This window comes from Perca fluviatilis, chromosome 16 (assembly GCF_010015445.1).
Source record: "Perca fluviatilis chromosome 16, GENO_Pfluv_1.0, whole genome shotgun sequence".
Lineage (NCBI taxonomy): Eukaryota > Metazoa > Chordata > Actinopteri > Perciformes > Percidae > Perca > Perca fluviatilis.
Window position 1 is genome coordinate 10,009,829 of NC_053127.1, and position 23,971 is coordinate 10,033,799.

General features: G+C 40.3%; 1 protein-coding gene across 5 annotated transcripts in view; it reads left to right on the forward strand.

Annotated features, from left to right (window-relative positions):
• cadm1a (cell adhesion molecule 1a) overlaps nt 1–23,971 on the forward strand; it is a 414,371-nt gene that overhangs the window by 347,907 nt on the left and 42,493 nt on the right. For 3 of the 5 annotated variants that reach the window (XM_039777288.1, XM_039777290.1, XM_039777289.1), the window contains 3 exons: nt 783–879; nt 7,795–7,967; nt 18,857–18,952. In XM_039777288.1, the coding sequence (XP_039633222.1) occupies nt 783–879; nt 7,795–7,967; nt 18,857–18,952 (366 nt within the window). The remainder of the gene's footprint in view (nt 1–782; nt 880–7,794; nt 7,968–18,856; nt 18,953–23,971) is intronic. The other 2 variants (XM_039777291.1, XM_039777292.1) reach the window with 1 other exon arrangement.

Here is a 23,971-nt window from a genome sequence, read left to right on the forward strand (position 1 = left end):
TGAAAATAGACCTGACGCGTATCTAAAGGCCGGGACACATCAGGCCGATTATCGGCTGTGGGACAGTCTGGCGAGGTCAGTGACTCAAATCTGTTCGGTGTGTCCCGTGCCGTCGTCCGTCTGGGGGGCTGTCGGCGTTCATTTTGGCCGACCTGACATGTTCAGTCGGAGACAGGGCAGTCTGGACTCACCCGGAAATGACGTGCGGAATGAGGTGACTACAGTCTCTCAAAATCTTTTAAACTGACTTTTGTTGAGCTGAAATGAAGACAGATTCAGCAACTGCACGGCCTGTTTCTCGCTTAAAATGTTTTCAGAAACACCTTTCAGTGAACTATTTTAGTACAATATGAGATCGTATTCTGAACGGCCGCCATGACAGTCTGGCTTTCAATTTCCGGAGAAAACAAACCCATGTGACGTGTTCGTCCAATCAGCTGCCGGTTTTCATTTCTTGGGCAACAATACAGATTAGCGCCGCCTGCTGTTATAGAGATGTATCCGTTATTCGTTCCCCTCTGTTGCTTTTGGTCTGTTCTGTGGCAGTTTTTTGGACCTCGGGGACGCGACTGATCATATCGACGAGGTTTTCTGTCAACGGTCGGCCGTCGGCTATATGTGTCCCGGCCATAAGGCGGAGCGGAGCAAGCATTGACTTGAGTGGCTGAGATTGCTTGCGGGGCCAGCAGCGCCTCCGGAACGCACTGCAGACGCGCCTGGTGGAAAATACTGGTTAGGTTGTCTCAAAATTTGACTCTCTGTCTCTCTCTCTCTCCTTTCAGACAAACCAGAGGTAAAGATCGTGGTAGAATTTCCTCAGGGTTTGACCAGGGAAGGAGAGAACCTGGAACTGACGTGTCAGGCCAAAGGCAAACCCCAGTGAGACACACACACACACACACACACACACACACACACACACACACACACACACACACACACACACACACACACACACACATTGTAACCAGTTAAAAATATGCCATGGGTAGAAAAAGCACATTTATATATTCATCTAAATACCTTCATTCCTAAGTGTGCATGTGCATATGAGTGTGTTGTTGCACTGGTACGTGGAACAGTGTCGCTGTTTTGTGTTTGCAGTTGAGCAGATAACTTTTGCAGCAGCAAGCAGAGTTGAGAAAACATGAGGATGTAGACATTTACAACTCACAATTCCAGCAATCTGACAGAAACCATAGAAAACCATTAACATTTTACCACCCACAGTTCTACTGTGGGATGTAAGCATATGTGGAACATTAGTAGTACTATAAAAACTTATATATGAATAGATTTGACCCTCGTCTTTTTAGTCATTTATTTAAAATGCAAACTGAAAAGGGTGGTTGGGGTCAATGTTAGATCAGCGAGACATTGGGTCAAATCAAGTTTAAGTTTTGTTGAATTAGCATTGAAAGCTGGCTTGAAATGTGAAATGTCACTGTGGGGAAGACGGGAACGAAAGGTTGTACGAACCATTGGCTCTAGAACCAGTCCCCTCACTGGGAGCGGAGATCTCCTCTAATGAGGAGTTGGAGTAAAGCTGATGGATAAGAGGGTTGCCTTGATACAAGTAAATGTCACAGAGAAGAAAAAAAAAAACTGAAAAAAGAAAGACCTGAGGCCAGAATATTCTGAATGACCATTTCAGTATACATAATTACTTAATTGAATGGCTGTTATTTTCTTTTTCAGGAATTTTTAAAGGGTGGATTTGAAACTGGCCTGTAATTATGAACCACATCAGAATTACTGTGTGATATTTTGAGCAGGTGTTTAATTACCACCCCTTTAAAGGGGGAGGACAGAGCAGAAAGGGGCACTAATGATAGTGAGCAGACTGGGTCCTAATATCTAGCAGGAGGAATTTTAGCAGAAAGACGGTTGAATAGGCAGGGTGTTATTCGTGCAAATTTTCTGAAGGTATCTAGGGAGACAGTGTGAGACTGAGAGAGTGCACAGAAGAAGTTAGATGGTAAACAAAGTTAACATATTTTTGAACACAGAGCTGAGCACAAAGACCAGTATCCAAGTGATGTCAAAAATGAACGTACAGTGGCCTTGGCCAGTGTTCTCATCAACAATGAGTCAATCAATCATCAGTCAGTTCTGTGACATGTCTGGCCTTAGGATCAGAACGCTCTTGGTTGACACTCATTAGGCTATAATTCCACATGTATCATCTGTAAACCAAGGTCTTGTTTTGCTTAGATGACAGTTGTTCTGTGATATGAGATGTAATGGAGTGCAAATGAAGCCATTAGAACACTCAGGGGTGAGTAAAGGAATGAGAGTTTCAGGCTATTCAAACATCAGTGCAGTTGGTTCTGTATCATATTAGTTTGTTGACAAGGCAGTTCAAATTTGATCGGGACAAAATAATCATCAGATGAGGCTGGAGCTATGAATATTACATCAGAAACAGAAAGTGATGTGACCAACTTGCGGGTATGGCATTGCAATTGGTGTTATAAATAAGTAAATTGGCCATGAATGACAACCTTAAAGAAATAGGCTTACCCCATTTAAAAACCCAGCTTTTTGGCATCAAACTCTCATCTATAGGCTTGAAAGGTGGCTTTGAAAAGTTTTTAGATGAATACAGCTACAGTATGCTTGGATTCACAACAGTTGCAATGGATTTTAATGGCAACCCAGTTTCATTGAGCAAAAAGTATCAAAACATCCATCAAAACCTTTCAAATCACTCCTACAGAATAACATTGCCAAAATGCATGCAGCTACACACTATACATAAACAGCTTGTGTTTGTCCCCAGCACTGTTAGCTCTTTTTCACTCCCGAGTAATGTTACAAAAGGGAGAGCGGCTGTGGCTCAGGTGGTAGAGAGATTGTCTACCAATCGGAAGGTCGGTGGACCCTGCAGTCTACTTGTCGACGTGTCCTTGGGCAAAACACTGACCCCTTAAATGCTCCAGATGATACGCCAGCATGAGTAGTCATTAAGACTAGAGTAGCTGTATAATAATAATAATAATTGTATTTATATAGCACTTTTCAAGCTGCTTACCAGATTAAAAGATTTACGGGATATGAATTAGGAATCAGAAACCCCCCCCCACCAAGCTACATGGATCACTGTGTTACTCTGAGATACTCCTATATCGTTATGACTGGAGTCACAAGTCGTACATTATCGGGTCAGTTCCAGTACTGAGCTTTGCGGGTAAACAGAGATTATGGGTTTGCTAAACAGGATCAATGCAGGACTAGGCCTTAATCTTAATTAAAAAAGATTAGCTGACTGTGGTTTCTCACAACACTTGGTCCCGGAAATCACCACCCACCACTAAAGTCAAGGGTCAAGTCACAAAATAGTCCAGAATTTCCAGTTAAGAAATTTTTATTACAGAAGAGGCTTATTAGAGTGTACATGCATACCTTGGTCAGGTAGGTAATATTTATTTGCGTGTGGTTCTGAAAAGGGAGGAACAACATACAGGGTAAGGAAACATAATACAAACCATTAAAGCAGTCATTATAAAGAAGTGAATGAAAAAACGCTACGGGTAGCACTGCCATAAGGTGGGATCACAAGACCACAACGGTGCCAGCTAACCACACTAAATGATCCCACTAAAGAGAATAGTTGACGGCTAGGCAGCTATTACCAATAAAGATGTATTTAACTAGATAACCCACAAATAAGATACTAAGAACAAGGACTCTGATGAAGATGTAACTTTGCATCGAAACGTTAGTCATTGTTATGCACCTTAAGAAATAAAATCATCAAGTAGAAGACATCCGTGTTGCACCGGCAATTTTTTGCTATTTATTAAGATACTAAGAACATTACTACAGGCTAAATTCACCAAATACTAACCTAGAGGCATATTAACTGACAAACTGTACAGACTACATATGAATGTAGCAATACAATGTGTTTACAATGAGAAATAGCAGAACAGAGGTGCATTGAATGTAATTACATTAAGCACAGGCTCGACACATATGGAAGCTAACACTGCACACACTTAATTGCTGTTAAGTGGGCCCAATTAGCATGGCCAGCATTAGCAAAACTGGAAATGAGATATTGATGATTATACATAAAACTATATTAATATGAGACTTAAAGTAAAAACTTCAATGGATGTGCACAACAGTCAGAAACAAAGGTTTTAAGACCCTTTTTTTTATTTTACTGGACTAACTACTGGAACTATCAAAGCTCTCCAGATCTTGTGAACTGCTTGGGCGGATGGAACATACTACTCTAAGAGTGGGGCAGAACAAACCACTTTAAAAGAGGGGAGGGAAGAGTCAAATTGAGGCTGGCCTTTTTAACACTTAAACTAATCTGAAATGTAATTTTTAACCCTAAATCAAAGCAAGAAATATTTGTATTCTGTGTGTGTGCTTAAAACTCTCTATGATTCTCTGAAGGGTCGAAAAACATGCACACACACACACACACACACACACACACACCGAACCAAACACTGTGTACTTTAGACTGCCTCTATCCACCAGCCCCCCGCAGTCTCCATACTTGGCATAGAGACAAGCTCACTACTCGTATTCATTTTATAAAGATGAAAACACAATCAATACAGTGAGCCAGGAATTGGAAGTCATTTTCATTAGAGCTGCTGAGAGTTGTGCAGTCATTACCAGCAGATAGCACGGGGGGGCCTCGGCTCCAGGCAGACATTTGTATTCTAGACGCCTGCCCTTCCTCTCTCCTTGCAGCCCCATCTTACCTCTTTCGTCCGTCTCTGTCTAGCTTCCTCCTCTGGATTCCCTTTACGCCCTCTCACAACATCCCATCCACCTATAGAAACTATTTAGTTCTAGGTCATGTCTTTCACTCCATCATATTTATATATGTAATAGTTATTTACATTTCATTTCATCTGGAGAGCACTTGCAATAGACACGGCACTCGCTCTTTCGAGCCGTTCACCACCCCCATTAAATACACTTGTGGTTTGTTTGTTTTTGCTATTGAGCTCCAACTGCTATTTCATTTTTCTTTTCCTAGATTTTTTACATCATCTTTTTGTCTCTTCTCCTATTTGCTTGCTCTCCTCCACACCAAATGGTTTCAAATGGAGGGAAATAAGTTAAAACACCACAACAAAATTCAACAAGAGAAAGCATCAGCACACACTCAGGGGAAATAACAATAGCTGGCAGTGGCCATTGGAAGTTGTGGCAGCAAAATAGAGGTGTTTTGTCTTGGGGTTTTTTCTCTTCACCCTCGGTGCTCTGAGCTCATTGTCATAAAAAATAAAATAAAATGGAATCTGTTACCCTGCTATAAACCTCAGTCAAGGTAGAAAATGGAACAAATACAGACGCTCGGTAGGCGCCCACCTACACAGCAACACTCATTAGTATACGAGCGTGGAAAGCCTGCAATTTCAAGACAAAGCTGCTTCACAGTTATTGTTGCTCTTAGCTGTACACAAAGGGAGGAATGCCATTTTAATAAGTCTTGTTTTTCATGTCCTTACTCTCTTTGATTCGTCTTTTTTACCAGTAAACAATTGCTTAAAAAAATCTATAAAAATAAAGGAGGTTTATTTGTTAATTTTAAGGACTGTAATCTTTGGGCAACTGTTAACAAATGTGGGAAACGTTCTCATGTATTGATATCATGTAGTGAACCCCAAACGGATGTGTACTATATTAGGGGACTAGCCCCATTTTATTTGTGACTGAATGACATTACAGGTCTATAGCACTGATAGAGAGAGAACTCTTCTTGGTGGTTCAAGGATGCTCCGACATCCCAAGATTTGAGTGCCAAGATGCTTTAGGGACGGCTGTGGCTCAGGTGATATAGCGGTCGCCTGTCGCTCGGAAGGTTGGTGGTTCAATCCCTGGCCCTGCAGTTCCATGTTGATGTGTCCTTAGGTAAGACGCTGAGGGCCAAATGCACTAACGCAGAGATCTTCAACAGATCCTCAGAGTTACTGCAGGGGGGCCACCAAATTATTGTTCATTTCCTGAAAGATTTAAATGTCTTAACATGAAACCAACATATTATTAGCAAATAAAAAAAAATCAGCCTATTTGTGAAAAAGCCCTGCTGAATATTAGGCTTGTTGGCCTGTACTGTATGTAAGGTAGTCACTAAAATAGCAATCCACAGATACAATTCATCCTAAGGATTCAATGTATGTTTAACATTAAAAGCTGATTCTCAAATCATGCCCATAATTATTATTTTAATAGCTTAGTATTCAATGCACTAAAAAGGTATGTATAAAGGCTTTAGGCCGCCCTACATATTATTGAAAGGCCCAGTTTAATATGCAACTTCATTTTATACAATATATGTATTAGGGGGTCCCTGATGTGTCTCTCTCGCTTTTGCGTAAAGTGCGCCTAATTATGTATTCCGCGGTATGTACAAAAACCGCCCGTGAAAGCGCTCCTCTATTTTGCGGTGAAAATTCTCCGCCTCTTAATAGCAGGTGTAAACCAGCCGCAAGCGGGTTTCCTCCCATATGCCTCCTGGTGAAATGGCAGCAGTAATCCGAGCAAGACGAAGACATAGGCCGAGGAGACGAGCTGAAAGGATTTTTGCCACAAGGATCACACTTTTTCAGTTGAGTGAACACAAAATCATTAGGCGTTACAGATTATGCAGCCATGCAATATTACAGTTACTGGAAGAAATCAAAGATGACATTGAATCCGCCGACTCAGCGTTCACATTCCATTCCAGCAGTTGTTAAACTCCTCGCTACGTTACAAATATTGGCATCGGGATCAGCCGTATCATAGCACCAGTACTTAACGCTTTGCTACAGCGCACTAGTCAATACATACATTTCCCCACCACTAATGCCCAAATAACACGCCTCAAGCTGTTACCTCATGAACAAGCAGATCAACTTTGTTATCGCTAAATCTTTGTTTTCGCTGTTTTGACTGACTTGGTGATAGAAAGATGCGCGCAATTTAGGTATAGTGGGCGGAGAAAGGCGCTGATTACAGGTTTGGTAAATAGGACGTGAGCTGAAGTATCACAGCATGTGCTTTCTGCTGGTTGGCCATGGCGCTGATAACGCTACATTCAGAAATGTACGTACATCTGACCCTGAATCCTGAATAGCTCCCGATGCTGCGCCATCGGAGTGTAAATGTGTGTGTGTTATCTGATGAGCAGGTGGCACCTTGTACGGCAGCCTCCGCCACATTGTATGCATGTGTGTGAATGGTGAATGTAAAAGCACTTTGAGTAGTGGTTAAGACGAGAAAAGCGCTATATAAATACAGCCCATTTACATACATCAAATGGGAGTCATACTTAGATAAACAATACACAAACATGACGTTATGACAAGGGTAAAAGAAATTTTGTGTTTTTTACATCAAGAAGTTGTATATTGATATTAAAAGTAAGGTTACTCCAATTGATTTTGATCAACTTTTCTCTTGTGCCACCCTTATGATACAATTTCCTCAAACACAGGATATTGTGTGATGTAATTACAAAATTGGCGCAACACGTGCTGAGGACGTCCATTTTTCCCAGAGGAAGAAAGCTTATCACCATTTATCGAATTTTACATTTTAGCCTTCATTAGTGGTAGTGGGCTAAGAATAGCAAAAATTATCCATGTGTTTTTCACTTTACAGTTTTGTGCTATGGGGTGTAATGAACATTGCAGATATAGGGCAGTTCTTTAGACTTTTAATTGGGTGACTAAAAGTATCACATCATCTTTCACTTTCATTCTCAGTGTTTGAATGCCTGTCCTATCCATGGGATCCTACTGATGCTCTGTTTTTTTTATTTATTTATTTCAGGCCACAGCGGGTGAACTGGGTGAAAGTAGATGACGATGTGCCATCCCATGCCGTCATCACCGGCGGTGATCTTTACATCGAAAACCTAAACAAGTCCTACAACGGAACCTACCGCTGTGTGGCCTCCAACACAGTCGGGGAGTCTTTCGACGACTACATCCTCTACGTCTATGGTACGCTGGTCTAACACTGACCCTCCATCAAATCACTATCTCTCTTTCTACTTCTATCTCTATATCTGCTTTTTTTTCTTAGAGATTGTCCCATGATCCTAAACACCAGCATCATTTATATGTAGACTGATGATATTTACAACATTGGTGAGTTTTTGGCACTGGTGCTCATTGCTAGCAGCTGTAGCACACTAAATGCTGAAGCCATTAGCAAAATCCAAGGTATGCAGACTATCTTTTAAATAAGTGTGTTTTAATTAGGGTTGGGCATCGTTTTGATTTTAACAATTCTGATTCCAATTCCGATTCTTCCTTTCAATTCCGGTTCTTATTGATTCTCAATTTCAATTATTTTGGGTGTGTCACATGCTTATTTCACAGATAAGAGGAAACTTTTATTTTAATTCAGTGGTGATTTACAGTTTTACCGGGGGTTTTCGACGTAAAATAAAGCCACACTTTAGAGCGCGGCTTACTGTGCTCCATCACCGCAACACAACAAGTACCTGGAAGCACGGCAGCCGCTACTGAAACCAAAACCTGTGTGTGTTAAATTTAGAACCACAGATGCGAAACCAAATTTTCGATTCCAAACGGTTCCAATAAAAAAAAAAAACGATTCCATTGGAATCGTAATTTTTAAAACGATTCCAAGTTGGAACCGGTTCTCGATGCCCAATCCTAGTTTCATTATGGGTGCAGTATACTTTTAATCTCTCTCTGTTTCCAACTCCACTGTGGATATGGCCAATACCAAAAGCTTGTAGCTTCGCTCTGTCCACTTTGTTGCCTTTCTGCCCTGCACATGGGATCCAGAAAAATGGGGTCCTGAGGCGGCAATAAGAATAATAGATAAACAATGCAGGAAAATTGTTTTGGGCTCTGATAAGCGTGCTTATTCATTATCATTATCATAATTACTCAAACTGCATTATATTTCATCTTTTCACCAGTGCCTGAAGCAGCACACCAACACCAAAGAAGCTCCACGAGATGATTTTAACACAGTGCTATTTTCGCTACCAAAGAGGAGGTCATGTCCTCAGTATTGTGTGTGTCTCTCTCTGTATTGTTAAGTTATTTCAATGACCTAAAGAGGAGTTTACATTCTGCATTTACATACACATTTTACATTGTGTATTTTGAAGACTGGTTCTGACCACTTTCAGACAAAAATGTAAGAAAGGGATTGAGTGTTAAAGTTAAAACCCGGCAGTGTGAAGAGGGCCTTGGAACAACATTTAGACTATTGGGTAATCCTTTGACCTGCCTCCACCTACTTCTACCAGCTTTCTTTATTTCTTTGGCTTTCTATTGAAGCATCGTTCTTCTATGTACCCATGGTTTTCCCTCAGCCTCATAAGCATTGGCTTCACATGCTTGTGTACTGTTGATGCCAGTAACATTTTCTCTCTGAGCAGGGCATTACAGTCTAATGTGCTCATTCTCCTCTGGCCAAAATTACTTCACTATCACTTTTGGTAGACCCTGAGTCTGCAGAGAAATTATTTGGCTGTTATCGTCAGAGGGAATTAGCAGAGTGAAAAGGCTTTTTTTTTTATGTAGCGGGGGAAAAGGGACTCTCAATGGCTGACGGACACCAGCTGAATGGATGTTATTTACAGCAGAGCGACTTGCTGTGCTAATAATGAGTGCAATAAAACAACAGAGGTACAGTTGAAAACCAGTAAAGAGCTTACTGCCACCCGCTATATTACAGCTGTTAGTCTATACTAAGTGTAGTGTAAGCCTCTGTGTGTGTATATTCTTCTGGTTCGATCTTTGTGAGAATCAGTATGACACATACATCTTTGAATTGAAGACATTTTCCTGCTTTAAGAATTAGTCTGCAGTTAAGCAAAAGGATTTAGGTTTAGTGCTAAGATCAGAATCAGGATTAATTATATTGCTAAGCAAAGGGATGAACAACTTCAACATATTTTGACAAAGTGTTTCAATTTTATGATGGTTTAGGATTAAAAGTGGAGTATTAAAATCCGAAGCAAGACGTGTGTGTGCGTGCATGCAAATGTGTTTATAATCAGATCAACTACAGGACACATAAAAGACCATCGATAAGAGCAATCATTTTACTTTAAGCCACATTCTTGCTCACGTTTGTACAATACATTATACACAATTGCATGAATTTTCTGGTAATTGTTGCAGGCTTTTTGTACGTCTCTCTCCCCGGGCCCAAACAACAAAATCCCATGATGAGGGATGCAAGGCGCCCCTCTCTTTACCACCCACACATCCCCCCATGGTGAGAGAAAGACAAAGATAAACACAGTAATGCAACATGTGGGCAACTAAAAGCCTTGCACAAAGTAAAAAAAAAACGCCGCCATTAAAACCACAGAAGGCCTCCATCCTTTTAGAGCTAGTCTTTTAATGACTTTGATGTGTCGGTGGCTCCCACACTACTAATGTTGACTGTAATTCAACAGCAAATCATGCCGAACCTTCGCCTTGCTAATGGGAAGACAGGATGTTGTGGCTGAGCTGTCAGAAGCTGATTTTCCCATTACGTTCCAGACCTCCCACCACCACACACACAACACCTCCTGCTGCTACACCGCCACCACCGCACACACTCACTCACACACACACACACACACACACACACACACACACCTGTAGTCGACCATTTACTTTAACAGAAGCTGGGAGGAGGGCATGCATGTATAGACACACACTCCCATGTAGGAAATCAGACGAGCAGCAGGGGCGGCAGCATGTTCAATCATACAGTAGTGAAATTAAGCATCTGGTTCTGGTCAAGTGAATTATAGAACAGTCATTTGCTTTTAGAGTGCTTTCCATGAAAATAGAATAAGAGTAGGATGGACATTTCCATTCAAATCAACATAGCTGGATGGTCAGAAGGGCGGACATTTTTATGTGTGCCGTTGCAAAGAAATGTGACTGTTGTAGTTGGCTAAGTCATTCTATTTCTATAGTCGATGCACAGTGCTGAGCGCCATTTCTTTTAAACTAGTCAAATGACCAAGGGGAAACAGTTCAATGTCCGTTCTACTCTCATTCTATTTCTATAGTAGCCTGGGAAAACCCTGACGGACTTCTGGCAAATTTGAGATTTGTTCTGCAAGTCAGTCTGGCCAAGAGCCCATTTAAGCCCATTTCCAATTTTTCCAAATCGAGGCACCAGTCACAACCGTTGAGGCGGGCTTTACACCATGACGATAGCGCAGCGACGGCGAGCAGCTTTTTGTTTACATTCAACATTGAAGCGCAGCAACCCGTTGATGCCGCTGTCCCTGCTAGGTCACCCGGATCGTTGGTCTGATTGGTTGAAGAACTATCCAATTGCGCCCAGAGGCATTTGAGCTGTGAATGAACGTTCCCCAGACCCACTCTCAGTTACAACTGAGAAAGGTCTGTTGTCAACCAGGCTATTTCTATAGTGCTTTCGCAGACAATGCAGTTGTTTTAAACCAACTCTGGAGCGTTTGCTGTTAATTATGGTTTATTTGGGCTGGTGTGAAAGCAGTCAATGGAACTCTGGTGCTGACTAAACCACCGGACCAAGACTGCCTGAAAATCTGGTCGGCTTCCAGGTGTGGTTTATTCGAGGATTGAAAGCAAAAACGAAATACCCACAGGATTTTCTGAAAGTAGATATAGTTAAGAACTAATAAATCCACCAGCTGATTGTGAACTGTCAACAAAGCGATCTCTGGATCTGTAAGTGATCTGTAGCCTACAGTTGTACAAGATCATTTGGTAACCATGGTAACATGTATGCAATTCACCACAGGGATTGGTGCTTGCGTCCTACTCTGTGTATTTATACAGTACCCCCATACAAAGTGAGTGAAACAAGTGAAACTTTGTGACCACTCCACTCCACTAAATCTAACCCTTGGACTGAAAAATAAAGACACGCTAATTGTAGTCCTTAAAGTTAACCACCATATCTCCAGGCTATATCAGAAAAAAAGTTCAAATGCAGCAAGCAAGGTAAGGAAGAATCCAAAAATGATAAAATCCTCCCAACAATTTTAATGCATCACAATACCCCAAAAGCTGCCATGAAATGAACAGAGGTGTTTACATGTCTATGTTAAGATTCAATTTTCTTTATTAAAAAGTAAAAAAACAGTGACAACATCAACGCAAGCTCCCAAACTGTACATTACAGCTGTCTAATTTAATGATAAAGTCTGTTTGACAGCCAGAACAAACGCAGCTATGGCCAGCATCTCATCTAATACATCTGGTTCTCGAGTATTGTGACCCTAAGTGATGGAGAGCACAGTGAAAGGGGCTGACACTAACAATGTTAACAGCGAAAAGAATGCGGTATGTACTGCTCTAACTCTCACTGCAGCTCTTACTTCACAGGGTATGAAAACACAACCATAAGGGTTTTCCTCTCGCAGTCGAGTGAGACCAAGCGCCGAGGGGTTTTAAGTTGTTTACAGGCTGTTGCTTACCCAATAACTGAGTTCTCTCCCTCCCTGCTCCTTCACCAGCACTGGCTTTATTGCACACCAGCAGCATGTTTAGTGACCCTGTTGCTCTCTGTCGCCTTCCTATTTACTTTACACTTATTCTCCATTGAAGCACATGGGAGTTTCTCCACAAGTCACTGTTAGCTCTTTAAGTGGCATCTAACATTTATTCCAGAAGTGCAAAGTGTCCCGGAAAATACTATTCAAGCTGCAAGCGCTCTTAGTTTGCTGAAATTGCACTTGAGTGGAAGTGCAATTGCTGGTGTAAAATGTTATGAGGAGGAAAAGTAATTCATCACTACCAAAACAAATTTGCAGGGAAGTTATGTTTTGTAATTCAGTCTGTCTCTTATAAAACACTTGGATTTCTCTGTCCCATATTCATTTATGACATTGCAGTGGTAATTTGGGGGAAGATTCTATAACTTTAGATCCCAACATTCATCTCTCCACCGCCATATGGAAGGATTATGTCACCGTGGTTGTGATCTTGAATTTCACGTATTTGATTGCACTCAAAAACACTGGCAAGTAGACACCAAATATTTCTACTCGAAATGTCCCCAATATATTTATGTCCAAATAATCCACACAATACTTGTGTTTCCACCATGTAGAGATTCCAAAATAACCCAGCTTGGAGAAAATACCATTCAGTCTTATGTCCATTATTGTGTGAATGCTGATTCAGCAGCATTCACAGTATTGTTATTCGATTCTTTATTTGTGTTATTCCGTACGTTTGGTCGTCTCTAACTTCTGCATACGTTCAGCTACAAAAACAATTCAAATATCAAACTGTTCAGCTCTTTAAAGGAATACGCCACCGTTTGTTGAAATAGGGCTTATCACGGTCTACCCTGGCTGTAGATAGGTGGGCCAATGCATTTTTTGTGTCAGTGCATGTAATTAGGTTGTTTTTTTTGTCTTTTGTTGGCTCACTTTTACTCACAACATGCTAACCGGCAACATAGGATTCCATTCACTACGCTAAGCTAACTAGCGGCAGCGCTGCCAGTGTTGCACTGGACTAAAACAATGCATGCACAAAAAATGCGTTGGCCCACCTATCTACAGCTAGGGGAGACCGTGATGAGCCCTATTTCAACAAACAGTGGCGTATCCCTTTAAGGACATTGCTCCTCCTCTTCAACTTTTCTTCTGCTATTTATACTTTTCAAAGATATTAAGCTTTTAAAAATGTTCTTTCTTTTTTACAATGAAAGTCAATGAGAGCAGGCTTCAAATCCTTCACATCCTCTTCCACTTACTTAAAAATGTTTCACCTCCTTCGTAATTTCACCTACAGACGCCAAACAAACTTTAAACCATTCACAAACACAGTTTGATTTTTTTTCTTTTCAGTTTTTGTGAAATCACTGCTTAATTTTAGTGTTCCTTTCAGGATTTTTCTATGTTTATAATGGGTGTGTATTGCGCGATTTACAGTGGGTGATGTCATCGCTTGAGTGCGGAGAAAGTACTCTTGGTCCCTTCTCTATAACTTGCTCTCACACCTACAATTTGTACTTGTCATACATGATTAGGTAGGTATTATTGTCTAGTTTCAGCAAATGATATGAATAAAATGAAATATATTTAAGCAGTATGACTTATAGTTTTTGAATTATCTGCCTCAGAGTGACAAATGTTATTTATCCTCATTCTCTCTTGAGCCAAAACGCAGAGTATTTTCAAACTGCGATTTTGGAGTCATTTTATATTTTTTTGTACAGTAAGGGGTCATTCTTACTGTAAATCAGGCCTCATATGCCAATAAGGGTTCTAAAATGTACATGAGGCCCAACCTTAACTTACTTTCGAAAAAAAAGTACATCAAAAATACATCAAAAACTCAAATCTGCAGGGAGTATTTGAACGATACATTTGTTATTGTGTGTCCAAGACACACAATAGGCCAATATTTTATACACTTTTACAAAACATTGGCCTCCACAAATGTCACTTTGAGTCAAGGTAAAGCCTCTCATCACAGCAGCTGTCAGGAGTCACTGGTTCGGATTATACAGGGGCCAAGGACACATCCTGAAGGGGACATGGTAAGCGTACACAAACTAAATACAGAAAAAGAAAATGGAAGAAACCTTGGGAAGGATCAGATATAGTTAACCCTTGCAGGGCTAAGAGGCAGTAAATGGATACAAAACAGCCAATCAATATTACAGTTAGATGTAGGGACACATACTTTCTGATGAGATAACAGCATTACACAAAGTTCGCGTCTGGCAGGATTTAGAATCACACTACACTATAAAATACTTTATTATGCAATGCTATACTATACTATATTATACTGCACTGCAATGTCTGAGTAGACTTTGGCTGCGTTTCATTTGTGGTTCAACATGCACTTGCCCTCGGGGGAATCCCCGCCGCCATCTTAAGTGTCGTTCCAACTGTCTGAATTGAAGTGAACTTGGTGTGTTTGACCCTCGGAGGGCTGAGCGAGCGAGTGAACAACGATGGTGGATATCACCCACAATGCATGCAGCTCTGGATTTGGTGCAAGAAAATACATCCACGGTAGTGATGTACAACCGCCAAAACTCCTGTTGCTGACCACCAAAGAAGGAGAAGATGAATACATTGAATGAATAAATTTCAACTTTTTAGTTGACAAAAGGGGAAATATAAATAATGTCAATTCATATTTACGTTACACTTTTTCATTTACTATATAGTTGTATGTGTGACATCTTTACTTCCAGCATTATCTGTAAATGCATGGAACAATTCTGTTTTTGCGAGATGCAAGCATTATGATAAACCATGATACAGATCACAAACTTTCTAAATCCGAAACTCATGCAGCCGATTACCAAACCTCATTGAAATTAGTCTGCAGGCATTTATGACATGTAAAAAGCAGTAATACTTTATATAAATAATATTTGTAAAGCACCGTTCATACAAGAAATACTTTACAATAAGATAATTGCATGACATAAGCAGACATAGAATGGACATAAAAACAGAGATAGAATGCCATCATTAATAGAAACTAAGTTCGGAAAAAACTTGAAGCAGTAGCGCTTAGCCTACAACTGGCGGTCGATCCGTATAGTTTGGGCTGAAAGTGAACGAGGGCAGGTGCGTTCCATTTCAATCCCCCGCTCCTCCCCCCTGCCCACTTTCCCTCTGCTCTCCATGTGGCCTTTGTGCCACGTATGCTATGACGTCATACCAAGGGCTGAGGGGAGGCATATTGAAACACTAATGAAACGCAGCCTAAGCATTAGTTTCCATTTAATGAGAGTTAAGTCATTGTCATTATGTGGCACATTTTAGAATAAAGTTCTGTTGGTTTATCGTTTCCCCCACTTATCATCAATTACTCTGTGCTGGAGGTAGGTTTATTTTTAGGTTTTTCCTATAGTTTATGTGCACGATGACTGGCACTGTGCAGATATAGAGTGTTTCTCTCATCCGGTGCTCATGTGGAGTTCTTTTACTCACCGGCTTCAGCAGGAATGATTCCTGTCAAGCTGTGTCACAGAGCTTCCTGCAGCCCATGCTCCATTCGTTTAAACCAGAAACACTGATCCATAAGCCTTGTCAGTAAACAAGGCCCGGAAACACATTCTGCCTGTCACATTTGAAAGTCAATAAGCTCCAGTGTTCTTTGATACATTGCACAGGCTAGGCACACAAAAAAGAAATGAAGTGTATTCAGAAAATCGTCTTTCTTTTAATCTTCCTTTTAAATCTTTTTTTCCTGCTAAATTTTTAATGAGTTGTTGACATTGATGATCCCAAACATCTGCTGGACCCTCACAGTTCATGATGGGATAAAACCAATTAGACAGCACCACCCCCGAGCTGGAGTTTTGTGGCTCTCAAGCATGTGTGAAACTCATCAGCTCAGGCTTCATCTGCCAGCCGATTTCCCAATGGATCATTTCTCCCCGCCTTTGTCTGCACATTGATGTGTACAGTACAGCCTTTTGTATTGTCAAGGTTGTCTTTAAAAGAACAGAATTGTTGATGGATTAAAAAAACATACCGTACATCAATAGATTTTGCATACCGCTCCAAAGCAACTGAAGGCCTTCATTAGTATTTTTTGCATCAGGTAGAGTTCTGAGGGGCTAACCTGACCTTTCTCGCTTGTTTGAATGACTTGATACATTTTTCTTCAAGTGCATAAAATAGATGATTTTCTAAACTAACAATTGTGAACAGATTTGTGCAGTAACTATGAACAACTTCTGCCCTCAGGGAAGACTAATTTTCAATGATAAACAACCTTTGTGCCCTGAGGGAAGACATCCTCCTCCTCTATAAACAGCATTTATTTTATTATCTTTTTAATGTGACTGCAAGATGTATTGCATTTTCAATGTGTAGTGATTTCATAGTGAAAATACCTTCACTTGGAACATCAACTGGTGAACAATTACTGGTGTCCCTTTGTGGTTTGTCATTACAGTAATGCAATGACAATAAATGTGACAAAAGACTGTTAATGCAGAAAAGTAATCATGGTGCTACCCACTTTAATACAGCTTTCTGAAAAAATAGTTTTTAGTACCCACATTGTGCGGCTTCTTCAGTTGCAGTTAATAATGGAACCCAGCACTTTTCTAAACCATATAAAGTACATATATCCCATAAAAACTAACTGTTGGTACAGCCGGGCAGGAAGTGAAACAGCGAGAGCATCCAGTCAGTTTACCAAAAGACAGCCCCCAATATCGTTTATGTCTCCTCTACAACACCACGGACAAGGAGAGATTTATCTTGGAAGTGGAAAAACATAATAGACATCACAAATCCCTTTTATCAGGACAACGCCAGACAAGAGAAGGCATGGAGTTTAATTGCAGGAGTGCTTAGAGTGGAAGGTAGATACTAGCTTAGTAAACACCTGATTGTTCTATAAAATCTGCCAGTCTGGCAGGCAAGACGCTCTGCTTCTGAGACACTACCGGTGTGTTATAGAGCATGGTGGAGGACGGAACAAAACCGGAACGCAGCACAGACGCGCCCAGTGGAAAATGGGGGTAAGCCAGCTAAGGCTGTTCTCATGAACAATTTGGCCAGCTCCTCATTAGAATTGGTGTGCGTTTTCCTACAGGTCTCTATGAGGTGAATCAAAAGTAAGGCAGGGAAAGTAACAGCAGCAGTTTAGAACTGTAAATATTGACATGGCGATGTACACTGTCTACGGGCAAGGAAATAACGGCTGCGATTCTGTCATTTGTGCCACCTGCAAGAAATAACCATTACAGCTGCAGCTTGTTCATGTTTTATAGCCATTGTTGTGTCCAATAATAACACAGCATAGATGATGCAAAGTCCTACCATGCGCCATAACATAACAAAGTGTGACACTGCACACAGATGGTGAATGCTAAAAACAGCACATACTCTGTCTGCTGGTCTTCCCTCTCTTCCCCCTTCTCTGTCCATACACATTTCCTTTTCTTGCCTTCTTATAACGTGTTATTTCATTAAAGTGTGGACAATCCGTCCTCCTTATCAACAGCCAGGCCTAACTTGTTTTTTCAGCACCTTTTAATAACCCCAAAAGATTTTGCAGTCCATTCCCAGGCAATCAGAGCAGCATGGGAGGTCTTTAACCAAGCAGCACTGCCAGCGGCTTCATATCAGTGCAGCCCTGCCACTGCAACAAGGAAAATGTCACTTTTGATATCTCCCCCTGTTCAGTGTCAGGGCGGGGAGTCTAACCCGGATAATGAAGTAAAAAAGGAAAAGCTGTGGGAGGAAAAATGGTCTCTGGTCAAACTCTCCTTGATGCTTTTTTTTTTTATTATTATTTGTTTTGTGTGTGTATTATTTCCCTCCTGTTTTTCATTCATTGTGTAATTATGTTAAAGTTTATACTTCAGATTTTGCTTTTTTTATTTTTATTTTTTTGCCAGTATCCTCACCAATGTTGTACTCTTCTCCTTGGAGATATTAGGAATGCGCAGTCACGTTTGTTTGTCAAGATAGCTCAGTGCATAACAACGACAGCATAAGTACAACAGCAGCATGTGTTACTGATTAGACATTTAATCACTTCTAACAACTGTGTGCTCGCTATTGTCAGTATTTCATGTCGTGGTTTGTAGCCCGTGAATAGGCATAAAAGGAGGAAAAGTTCCCAACAAAATCTTTGATCAGCTCAGTCGGTGCAAGACCCGATGATATGTCGCGGTGTCACCGTTGTGTGTGCTCTATATTTAATGCACCGCCATTGCCAATTCATCAAAAGGTCTGCAGCCAAACTTAAAGTTACACACATGCACGGTGACACACAATGAGCTGTTGGTAATATATCAACCGGCGATATAAATTATTTCACACTGACTTTACTTTATCTTCATTGCTTTTTACACTCATTTGTTCCCCCCGTGTTTGTCATGTATTTGTCCTCTCATCCAGATGCTCCCACCACTACCCCTATACCCACCACAGCCACAACCACTACCACCACCATCACCACCACCACCACCATCTCCTTCCCTGAGGCCAATCAAGGTACAGTATCACCCTCACACAACTGGTTTATCTTTGTGTGTGTGTGTGTGTGTGTGTGTGTGTGTGTGTGTGTGTGTGTGTGTGTCTGTGTCGCTCCCCCTTATCCTCCACACAGCCTTGAATCACTCCATATATCTCCATCTTAGTGCCACAATGGAAGTCATATTCATATGCATGTTCCTTTATCCAGAGGTTAAGGTTACCCATTTTCTTTCATCATGAATCATTTATTTTTTTAAAAGCTTTTACAGTTCATTACAAATTCTCTCCGTTATTAAACAGGTTAAAAAAATAATGCCTGAGGCTGCGAAAAGAATTCCACTTTCCATTCACTGATACTGAGAAAGCTAAAACAATACATATAAGCTAGTACCGGTAAGTGGATCTTACGTTGCAATTATTTAGTCACACATACTAAAGCCAAGGTCAAGACTAATCAAGATTAGTTCAACATTTTGGCAAGCGTGCTTTTTAACAGAAGTTCCAATACAAGAAGAAGATCAATAGAATTCTCATGTCCGCATGTTATATGTGAACTTTTGACAGATGGCCAGATGTTTCCCCGTTTCCAATCGTTACTTAATGCTGAGCTAAGCTAACCATGTCCTAACTCCAGTTTCGTTCTTAATATATATTTACATATTTGTTTAGGTTATCGTGTCTTTGACTTAATTTAGTTTCTTTTGCAGTAATTTGCTTCATTGTTTATTTCCTTTTAATAAGCATAACGCTTCACCAAGGCAAATTCCTTTTAAGTGTTACTTACTTGGCAAACAGTCCTATTCTGGTTCTGATGAGTATTTAAAGCGCTCGACTGCACAGAGTGATGTGCCTCCACAAGCTTTTCTACTTTTCAACTGAATGTGTGGGTGTTGGGTTAAGAGGACAAATAGTAGGCCAATGCCATTGCTTGCGTTGCTTGGTTGTCAATGCAACCTCGTGGCCGTAAATACTGTTCATTCACTGCTTTGTTCCCCAAATCCTTTCGAAAAGGGCCTGTTTTTTTTTTCTTCTTTTTTCGAAAAATTACATTCATTACAGTTGTAAATAGCAGTGTGATATCCCCTGACCTTGGCATGATTTGAAAAGCAAACAAATAGAAGGCTATGAATGATGAACCATGGGTACTATGATAATCGTGTGAGTTGGATAATTGTTCTATAACATTTAGTCACTGCAGACACAAGAATTGGCTTTTATATGAAACACATCACTCATTCATAAAGTCCATTATGGATCGTACTCTAGGTGGGTTGTGGGAAGAGGGTAGCAGTGGGGATGAACAATATCTGACATGAGCACTTGGAAATCAGGCCCTTTTCAAATAAGCAAATTTGTATTTAGCTCTTACAGAAACAGAACTCTGGGCTTTTTGTGAGTATAAATCTCCAAAGGACTTAGATAGAAAACATCACGTTATGCCTCAACTCAGAAATCAGCCTCAGCTCCAAATGCAATCAAAGCCTCTCTGACAGACTGCTCAATTGGAACAAATCTCACAGGGCTGGCAGAAATCACAGGCATTGTGCTTGATTATGCCATCTGATTGGATTAAAGAGAATACCTACCTATGCAGGCTGATTGCTCCTTTGCTTCAGATCAAGGATGCTAGAGTCTGCACAGGCCTGTTCTGTTATAGCTATTCGGACTGATTCACACTCGGATCTCTGCTGATTATTCCTAATGTGCCTGCTGAGAATAATAAGGTTACTTTCAAGGTAAATAATAACACTAAAGATTTTATTTTCTGAAAATTGCTTGCACAAAATGTGTGAATTAGGCAATGAATAAAAGTGAAGCTATGTCATTTTTACCCCCAAAAAAATGTTACATAGCAAAAGTTGAATTCCTAAGCAATTAAATGCATGTTTTGCTCAATATGACTCACTCACATGTTTTGCTGCTAAAACCTTATTTGGTCTTATATGACCAGTAGTTTACAATGTCATCTAATTTAAAATGACGGTGCTACTTGGATTATATCCTTTAAATGCAATTGCCATTTGTGGCCACAGTGTCCACTGTTCTCTTCCATTGTCTCATTTTATCTCCTGCATTTGGCAAAACAGATTCACAAAAATTCACTTCTTAGCATCCGATGGGGAGAGTAACATGAGCAGTTTCCCTGTGCAATGAGGGATTAATACCAACATGTGAGGTGCAGTTACGTTCAGTTTTACCCACAACCAAAAACGGTTTAGATATCTGGCAGTGTTTGTGTTCCTGGATATAAATTATTACTTTGCCAAGTGCAATATTATCATAACCAATAGAAATGATGCTCAAAATTACATAAGTAAGACCCAAGTGTTAATGAATGTTCCAGTAACTCTAACTGCTAGCTCTAATTGTTCAACGCGTGAGCATGGAATTCATTCTAAATAAACCCATAAATTGAAATACAAGACACAAAGTACTTAAAGCCAAATAACGAAATACTCTTAAATAAAAACACTTGTCCGAAAAGGAGTAGGAACCAAATTTCAAAGACTTATTTCAAGCCCAAATCCACTCCAGCCACACCTCGCAGTCTTCACAAGCAAGTATGGAACATTGGTCATGTAAAATCAATTGGTTGTTTTTGGTAATAATGCTAGATCTGACTCTGCCTTCTACTCTACAACCACCTCCATACTTCATGACAGAGTGAGATTCAAATCAGTTAATTTACAAATGTAAGTAAAATACAAAAAAATCACTGTTGAGTATGTCTGGAAGTTGTCTCAGTCCCCCTGTGAACAGGACTTACGCTGAGATGTGTCGGCTCCACCTGAAAAAGCAAACCTCATGTCTTCAGTGCCATCATTTTCAGGTTGAAACAACCCACTTACAGTTTCTGCCAGATGTCCACTCTTTGCTTTCAACTATCGGGGGCATTCCATTATTACTGTGTATATACTGTAGATTAAAGACAGAAGACTCATATGGCCATAAGACACTCCAGTGCCAGTTGATTTAATTTACCCACAGTGTGTCGCCCACTGCCAAATTAATCTATCAGACTGGAATTGAGTTTTTTTTATTTTATTTTTTATTTTTTTTATCAGTTGCCATTAGAGGGAAGAAAATTGAGCACTTTAAAAAATCTATTAGAGCCCCAACACATGGCACTTAAGTGCTTGGCAGGGTTTAGAAAGAGACATGGGGAAATAACTAAACTGTTATTTTCGCTACTTATAAATCTAGCTGACCAGCTCGTACAATTAGGAATTATTCATTTACATTTACAGTCTCTTGTTATTTTTTTTATTTCTCTACATCTATCAGAAACTGAATGTCCGGTTTCTCCTCTCTATACTCTATGAGTCTCTTTTCCGGTGTGCTTTGCTGTCCAGTTTTTGTTTTCTGCGATTTCTGTGTTCTGTCTGTGTGGAAGAAAGATTTTCCTTGAAAAGCAACATTTTGTACTGAACACTCTCCTCAGGGGCAGCAGTCTATTATGTTTTTAACGGTAGTCAGGGCCAACAGGAGGTCTTTTGCGAAACACAAGCCGACCTAAAAAAAGTACAAATCGATGCTGTCTTTGTAGGGATTCAACATTCATCCTCCCACATATTCTATTCCTGTCATTACCTCACCTCTCTCTCCCCCATTAACACAATATGGCTAATCGTTCTCTAATCTAATTCAACACAGCCGAATGAACAATGCCACTTAATCCCTGAATGAAGAAAATAGATAATACCTGTGTACCTTGTGCAAATAAAACAATCAGGCGGCAGGCTAGCACTACTTTTAATTGATGAAGGACCATAAACGGTGCTGACAACCAATTAATTTAACCCACACTATAGACAGGAGAACAAAACAGGCGAGAGAAGGGGAGAGAAACAAATATCTATTACGTTTGCCTGGGTCTTAAATTACACAAACACCATCTGGAGAACTGACTTTAGAATTTTATGAATTTAGATGTGCCTCCAGCTCACATTCTCCAGACTAACACATGCACACAATGTGCCACATAATGTGTGATATTGTTCCCACTTTGCTTCGTTTGATTCCTTGTCCATTTTGAAATTGGAGCAGCCAGCTATAACTAATTTGATTAAGGTCAATAGCAACACAATAAGTGCTAAATGACATACAGCCCTAAGACAGCATCGATGATATTATAGCACCCAGGCATCATGGGAAACACTAGTCTGGAACCCAATACATCTTCTTAATGTGGAGGTATATTGTCTTGTAGAGGTATTACTGCGCTCCACAACCACCAAAAGGAGATGAAACTCGTAAAGAAGGGCCAGGAGGTAATCAGCTAGCTGCACAATATCTTTAAGGTACCACCAGTAAAGACAGATTTGCAACCATTCGGCTCTGTATTTACACATATACTCATATTTACACTACCTTACAGCTCCTAGACTGCATGTAGTGTGTTAAAATGTTTTCAAAGAACTGCAAAATTGTGCGTATAAATCTTGTATTCGACAGTTTCTATTATTTTATTAACTCTTTGTAGTCATAGGTTCGTAGACACATCGGTACTTTGAGGTAAATGCTAACTTCAGCATTCTGACATGCTCACCCTGACAATGTTTACGTACTGGTATGGTATGATGTTTAACATGTTCGCTATCTTAGTTTAACGTGCAACATTCGCTAATTAGCACTTAACCCAAAGTACAGCTGAAGCTGATCAGAATGTCATTAGTTTTGGAGGTATGTGATCATAAACCAAAGTATTGGATAAATGAAAGAAAATTGACTTGATGGTGGTGCAAGATGAAAAGTCAAAAGGTCACCAAAGTTATTACATTTGATTGAGAGGTTGACATGAATATCTGTACTGAATGTCATCGCCACCCATCCAGAATCTTTTTCAAGGATTTGAGTTTGGAGGGGATCAGACTTACTGATTGAGATTTCCATCCTTAAGACACAAGAATGTGTAACTGTGTGAATGTGATCAGGGTGTTCCTGCAAAAGAGAGGCTTCCTCTCAGAGAACTTTCCCCGAATACATTAAGGTAAAAAAAACAGGGCCCGTTATAGATCCTGCATTTAAGAGCCCATT